This window comes from Lycium barbarum, chromosome 6 (genome assembly GCF_019175385.1).
Source record: "Lycium barbarum isolate Lr01 chromosome 6, ASM1917538v2, whole genome shotgun sequence".
Classification (NCBI taxonomy): Eukaryota; Viridiplantae; Streptophyta; class Magnoliopsida; order Solanales; family Solanaceae; genus Lycium; species Lycium barbarum.
The window spans coordinates 113,635,075-113,642,906 of record NC_083342.1 but is presented as its reverse complement, the minus strand read 5'-3'; the positions used below and the strand labels follow the sequence as shown (position 1 = coordinate 113,642,906).

The window sequence follows — 7,832 nt, the reverse complement described above, 5'->3', positions numbered from 1 at the left end:
TCTTGGGTGTCTTTCTGTTAAAAGGACTTTGCCCCGATGGTAACCGCCGTATTCCGGCACTGCCCCACTCACATACTCTATATCGAGGATTGTGCCCGAAATTCGACAAAGGCGACTAGGTCACAATGACCCAAGCCAAAGCTCGGGAAATTCTCCCAAAACGGGGATTGCTAGATCAAAAACTTTGCCAAGGTTGAAAAAATACCGACCCTGAAGAAAATGCCTATCGTAATTCGGAGACATCTGAACTTATGAAGCATCGGATAAGTCCCACGGGCACGGTGAATTAACGACTATGAGTCGACCTGTCCTAAAACGGACCAACGATCATGAGCAAAATAATGGCAAACATTCAAAACGAAGAAATAAGAAGGTAACGACGAGCTGACAGGGCCACCGATTTCGGAAGTTATCCACTCCCCGTTACTCCGATAGATCGGAGATCCGGGAAGTGTGGGGCTATCTGTATACGGTAAAAACCGAATGCGAGGCAAACCGGTGGAGCGAGGGGGCCGACTGATCTGCCTTCTTCGTCATTGGAACGACCAAGCCCGGTGACCCGAGCATTCGCGGCTGTTGGTCCGAGTAGCCGTTGGTCCGTGTGCCGTTGGTCCGAGTAGCCGTTGGTCCGTGTGCCGTTGGTCCGTGTGGCCGTTGGTCCGAGTAGCCGTTGGTCCGTGTGGCCGTTGGTCCGAGTAGCCATTGGTCCGGGTGGCCGTTGCACACGGGTCAAGCGCCAGTAACGTCCTGTCCTGGTCAACTACCCACCATGCGTGTGTCAGACGGCGCCGTCAGTCTAATCCCACCAAATCCGTGTAGAGTTGTCCTTATTGCTATTATTTTATTAGCTCACATCATATGAGACCCATGGAGGTCACACTATAATTAGAGCACATCCCCCTCCTTTGTAAGGGCTGGCTCCCTGAGATCAACAACATTTTTGTACTAGAAGATATATACAAATCTCTCTCTCAATATTAGATTTTGGTCCGGAATCATTGTGTTCATCTCTATTACTTGTTCAAACAAATAATACTTATATGTTAGTAGATGTATAAATCCACAGTGGTCCTCTAAGCATCATCGTTTTCTTCACATCTTAACCATACGAATCTTGTATCCATCAAATATATCGAGATTCAAACACATATCCTATACCCGCGTACAAATTCAATTGATTTACCAAATTCGGAGTGAACAAAGTTTGTGAATGGTGAAGTGCTACGCCGTTGCATAAACGCTGAAAGTTCTGCCACTATGTTTATAAACAAACTAAAGTGTATCCTTCGAGAAGAATAAGACATTAGCCGTCCATTTAGCAACCTCCTTGAGTTTCAAATAGTGAGTTGGATATCTAACTGATATATCTAATTGCATAACTGCTGCAAACTTTACATTGTATTAATATAAATCATTCAGAAGCATCATGATAAAGTTTCCTCATTAAAAACACCTTTAGAGCTAGCAACCAGAGTAAATACAACAATCTTCTTTTGGAATTTGGTTATTGTAATGAATACAACCTCTAAAAGCACTCCTCAATTTACCCGTACCATTGACTTGACTAAAAATAAAAAAATTTGCTGGTACAAAAATATGTATCCACTTATATTTTAATGTTAAGCAAGTCTCTTTAGGTCTGTCTTTACTTACTGCCTGTTACACCATAAATAATACAATCTCCCAGTACTTGTAATGTTCACAAATGCTAATTTGACCATCAATGGAGTATTCGAATTTCAGTTTTAAAATATTGATAAACTTTTGAAAATATTATTTTAGGAGTATTTCAAGTGAAAATTTATATTTTCACACGTATAAGCAAGTAGAATATTCAGCTTTCAAATAGTTTTTTTTTGTCCAAATTCAATCAAGAATAGCTCACACTTTAATTTCCTTTTAACTGAAACTTTTGACAATTATTATTATTTAATTTGAAATCTAAAGCGAAAATTGAAACTATGTTTACGAAACAATTGGCTGCAGGGTATTGTTGGTTCATTATTTCGGGCACCGACATTAAGGCGATGCTTCAACGATTTGATAAAGGAGCTGTAATTGGAAGCTCAAGCACTAGACATGACAATACATGTTAACGTGTAAAGGGGGAATCAGTAGAAAACTAACAATGAGGTAGAGGAAAATGAGCAAAGCAACTGAGCTGGTGATAGCATTGTATAATGATTCTTTAGGTAAAAATATCCTCATTGCAGGTCCATGTATCATATGCGGTTTTTAGGCGCTCATTAAGCAACTTTGATTATGTACATTTTCGGTACTGCTTTCTTTATGTTTTAGCTTGTCTTTCTTTTAGGATAGATGACAGAAGTACTTAAATATTTTATTTTAGTTTCTTCTAATAATATATAGTTAGCAGTTACACAATAATGTGTATTGAAAATATAGTTAATTTAGTATGAACAGAAGGCAAAAAAGTCTTTGTGGGCATTGATATTTTTAGCTACCCGAAAAAGGTAAAAATAATTCATGTTGTCATAACACCCCGAGTTCCCGGTGTTAAAGGTATTATTTCATCATCTTAGAATTGTGCATGCTAGCAGCGGCGGAGCCAGGACTTTTACTAAGTGGGTTAAAAAATATAAAGAAGTGAACACACAAAGAAGTCAAGGAGTTCAACATCTACTATAGAAACATAAAATATAATTTTAACCTTGAATATACAGTGTAATTTTTTGCCGAAGGGAGTATGCCCCTTGCCCCTTAGTGGCTCCACTCCTGGAGCCGTTTGGACATGGTTTCAAATTATGTTTGGACATGTAATTTGAGTATCTTAAGTTATATTTTCTCTTATAGATATAAAAACTCCATAAGTTGCGAACTCTATCAAAACATTCCCAATTCTTATACCATTTTACCAAATGAGCAAGTCAAGTTCATAAGAAAATTAATACACTACTAAAAGGTTTTTAAAAAAAATATAACATCGATTGATCAAACTTTAGTTCAATAAAAACGAAAATTTAACATGAATAGTAATGAGGTTGGTATACATAAATAAAGATTGATGAAAGTTAGTGAGGTTGGTAAATGGTTCGTGGGAGTAATTGTTAAAGATATCTATCAACTTATGGGTTTTTTTTACAAAATATAAATTTATGAGTCAAATTTTTATTTAAATTTTTTAAAATCATGGTTTGCAACCCCAAATCATGAAATGCATGTCCAAACGCTATTTTCATCTCATGATTTCAAACCATAACCGCATGTCCAAACGCCTACTTATATGTGAAATGCTATTACAAATTTTGCAATACATAGCATTTAAATTCACAAAATTGCACAAAAAACCTCTTACTCAAGAAATATCAATTTCAGGAAAAAAAAAAAAAAAAAAAAAACGAACACCCAAGATGTCACTAGGCACAGCAGACTCCTTGACCCCACAAAAGGACATAAGAGGTGCATTGCATTCCTAGTATACGATTGGAGAAATTAGCAAGGAAGGTAGAGAAAATTGAGAATGAGTAGCAAGAAGATATTGATAGTTGGAGGTACAGGCTACTTGGGGCAGCATCTTCTGCAAGCAATTCAAGATAGTCTTCCGTATACAGCTCTCTCATTAGCCTTCACCTACCATACTAATCCCCCTCCTCAGAAGCTTCTACAAGCCTTTCCTCATGTCCTACCCTTCCATCTAGATTTACCAACTGCCAATGCCTTTGATCACATCTCACAAGATTTCGGTCAGGTTTGAATTTTACAACTACAAACTGTTTTTTTTTTTTTTTTTTGTTGGGTCTTGCAATTGTTTTGCTTGCATCACAATGTGGGTCTTGAAGTATTATTTCTTTTGGCACTTCTATTTTGGTGATTAAGATATGCGTCTCACAAAATTTGGGTCTCGTTTGAATTACAGTAAAGTTATACTAGATGCTTGAATTTTTTCTTTTTTGGTCTTGAAGAACCACATTCTTTTTTTTTTTTTTTTTCATCTTCGATTTGGTGATTGAAATTGTTACTAAAGATTCCATTTTACATTTGAGGGTCTTCAGGAAATACATTTGCAGTGTAGAGTAAATTTTAATTGTTTTCTAGATGTTTACTATGTCCCGTTCTTTAGTTTTGTTTCCCAGTGGTAGGATTTTTAGCAGCACAATGTCGACTCGTGTTGCTCATATTCTATCTGATATTACAGAGGCGGATCCAATATTTGTAAGCAGAGGGTGCAACCTCTCATACTCAGTCTATATATATATATATGTGTGTGTGTGTGTGTGTGTATAATATATGAAATTTTAATTAAATTTTGCTTATGCATATGTAATAAGAGGTGCATCCACTGATTTTAAACTCTTTTTTGCCTCGACTGGATCACTCAGATTGTTGAATTTATTTTTGTGTAGTCTTGCTGTCTGTTTATTGTGATCTAGGATAAATATTTTAAGTAGCGGGTGGATTGTCTAGTAGGTCAAAGTTTACTACTACAACACTTAAAATGCCCATAATAGCTAATACCAAGCTTTGTAATGTGAATGAGCAGCCTGATGTTGTGGTTAATTGTGCTGCACTTTCTGTTCCACGTGCCTGTGAAGTGGATCCTACTGCTGCCATGTCTATTAATGTGCCTTCTGTTCTGGTCAAATGGTTATCAAGCTTTAGCAATGGAAATACTCTTCTGATCCACTTGTCTACTGATCAAGGTAAGACACACAGAAATCGTCGTAGTGACAATAATTAATTTATTGCAGAAGTTAAAGAGTTTCTCGCTTCTGTCTTGAGCTAGTTATGCTTCTTAGGCTAAGTATGTTGGTTTTCTACAGGGGAGGAGAATGGTAAAATGTTGGTTTACTTCCATTGGTAGGGGTAGGTCATTGTTTCACTCATTTGGTACAATTGGAACAAAAATAGGTGATGAGAAAAGTAAATGGATGTACTTTCTTCCTTTGTAGGACTTCGGGGAGTGAGAAGTTGCATAGTTTAGCATGCGAGTCCTCAGCTATTGCCAGACGCCATATTCTACTTGGTTACTGGGCAGTCAGTTCTTCCTTTGTACTCATCTTACAACTCTGATTCAATGTTGCTTTGGAGCCTTTGACTCCATCTACATTGACTAAACAGATTCTCCTATTTGTTTATACAAAAGGATTCACCTATTTCATCAGATGTAAAGTTAATCCACTCACTAAACTTTTTAGTTCTGCAAAGATGCAGTTTTAGGTTTTCAATCCAGGTTCAGTGACCAGTTTTCTTAGACTAATTTTTTTAATTCCTATGCCTAATCATAACACATTACATCTCCTTAACAATTGATAGATCGCTTTGCCGGTTTTATTTATTGTTTAGTTACACGCTTTTCAAGATATAGTTCACGGGCAATAAGGTGAATGTCTTAGAGCTTTTGTGCCTGCATGGAAGCGCCGCCTAAGTGAGATGAAGCTCCTAACCTGCTCTCCGCCTTGCTTCTCACCTTAAGCACGCCTCAATTGAGCCTTCAACAACACTGCTGGCTATCAATATTATAGGAGCCAAACTCTATGTACTTAAAATTCTGGTTTAGCTACCTCCGAGTTCCTGCCTAAGAAATCAATTCTGGCACAAGGATGTCATTTGAAGATAAAGAACTGGTCCCTTCTAACACATGGGTAATTTTTTCAATATCAAGGAAAACAGCAATAGGTCTGACATGTTATTTTGAAGTTTCTGTAACTCCTTCAGGCAGATAGAGGTAAGACGCTTAGAATTAATAGACATTTGGATAAGGAAGATGCTGACTTATATTTCTGGTGCATAAAAATTGAGAAATTAGGATGTTAGCTTCTGTTCACCAATTTCCCTGATATTTGTTGGTATTAAATGCTTCATATTGTTTATTTGGAGAAGTTGTTTAGAACCTTAGCATCATCAGGCTCTCTTTCCTGTTGATATAACTTTGTCAAATTGTTGAATGTTCTCGTGTGGCTGGGTTGACCGTCATTTAAATGTAGAATGTTCTCGTGTCTTTTTGACAGATGCACAACAATTTTATTGGGACAGAGTGAGACTAATTTGACTTTAATCTCAGTTTATGAAGGGACCAAATCCTTCTACAAGGAAGATGATGAGACCCTTCCTGTAAATGTTTATGGAAGATCAAAGGTAGCAGCAGAGCAATTTATATCTGAAAATTGCTCAAATTTTGCAATTTTGAGGAGCAGTGTTATTTATGGACCTCAGACGGTCTCCCCCGTCCCAAAATCACTTCCAGTTCAGGTGAATACAATGAACTTCACCTTGTTCTTGCACTTGTCCAACTTCATTAAGGGATTGTCCAGTAGACTGAGTCGGGGCCATATTAGCCTCCATGATTTATCATTTGTTTGCTTTGGAATTTAAACACTTCATATCCTTTTTGAAGCTTAACCTAATCACTTCATATTATGTCAGGCTGTCCTTTGTTTGGGCTGAAACTTGATTTAAACTTGATATTGAGATGTACTCGAGCTTGCAGATTATATCTCGTGCTCTATATGCGATTATTATTGAATTTCATCTATTTGTCCCCTACTTTGGGACTCAATGGTCATACCATAGGGGTGATTGGCTCTATTGAGATTTCTAAGATAGTACTGTTTTTTCATTAAACTGAACATAAGATTGAATACTTACGCATGATTCTATTATGATAAATGGCATTAAATTAATTGACTGCTGGGCTTTGAGCTGAGGCTTCACATGAAAATCATGCAGTGGATGGATAGCGTTCTTGCAAAGGGAGATGCTATGGATTTTTTCCACGATGAATTCCGTTGTCCTGTCTATGTCAAGGATCTTGTGACCACCGTATGGACACTGACAAATAGATGGATCTCAGGTTTGACATTTCACTGTGTTCTTCTCCGTTTTTTTTTTTTTCTCTACATATTACTCCAACCTTTCTTGTTGCATGATGATAATTTGATTCTTTTAAAATATATTATTGAGTAAACTGGATTATAATCCAGCACAAGTAATTCAGCTCAGTGTTCAATTCCAATGGTTCACTATGACTCAATACAGAAAAGTTCCACAACATGATTATCAAGGCTAATAATCAATTGACATTTAAATTTATGTCTTAACTTTTTTCCTTTAAAGCCTTCTAGTAATGTTTTGTGACTAAAATTAACCTGAATGTCTCTCTCCTCTTGACCTCTTGTGCTTTATCACTCGATGTGTGTTATTTCTAGACAGAGAGCCCATGCAGTTACTTTTGAACGTGGGTGGACCAGATCGGGTCTCCAGGGTTCAGATGGCTGAAGCTGTTGCACATGTTAGAGGTTATAATTTGTCATTGATCAAGTCAGTCTCCTCATCAACTGTGAGTAACATCGATTTAACGTTACCAGGAACAAATTTTCACAAGTAGACTCTTACTTTTCTCATTTTCCTTCAAGCTTCTGTTGTGTCAAGCTGCCTCTATGGTTAAATACATGAGATTTCAATCTGCTTTCACTGTTGTTACCTCTCTCTTGTGTTACACTCACAGTCAAAGATAATATCATCACTACTTTTTGATTTCTCTTGAAAACAACAGACCTAACATGTGTGTGTTATTATCTGAACTTTCTAGGTTAACCGCGGCGTTAAATCTCCGGCAGATATATCCATGGATATCACCAGATTGATTCAGACACTCAATATGTCACCAACTGCATTTAGGGATGGTGTTAAATTGACGCTTGAAGCTGAATTTGCTTCTACATCATAAGTAGTACTTTGTTTCTTGCAGTTTTCGGAATGCTCATCTTTGGTGTGCACTTTATTTCCAAATTTATGTATTTAAAAAAATATATAATTCCTTTTATTGTTAATATTATGTACACAGTTATGCAGTTAGGTGTGACGGTGGCAAA

At 37.0% G+C, this 7,832-nt stretch overlaps 1 protein-coding gene across 1 annotated transcript; it reads left to right on the top strand.

Annotated features, from left to right (window-relative positions):
• Positions 1-3,389: 3,389 nt before the first annotated feature.
• LOC132645614 (uncharacterized) lies at positions 3,390-7,832 on the top strand. The gene is made up of 6 exons (XM_060362697.1): positions 3,390-3,709; positions 4,502-4,661; positions 6,023-6,210; positions 6,688-6,811; positions 7,167-7,297; positions 7,550-7,832. The coding sequence occupies exons 1-6, from the start codon at positions 3,482-3,484 to the stop codon at positions 7,685-7,687; spliced, it is 969 nt and encodes a 322-aa protein (XP_060218680.1). The 5' UTR covers positions 3,390-3,481; the 3' UTR covers positions 7,688-7,832.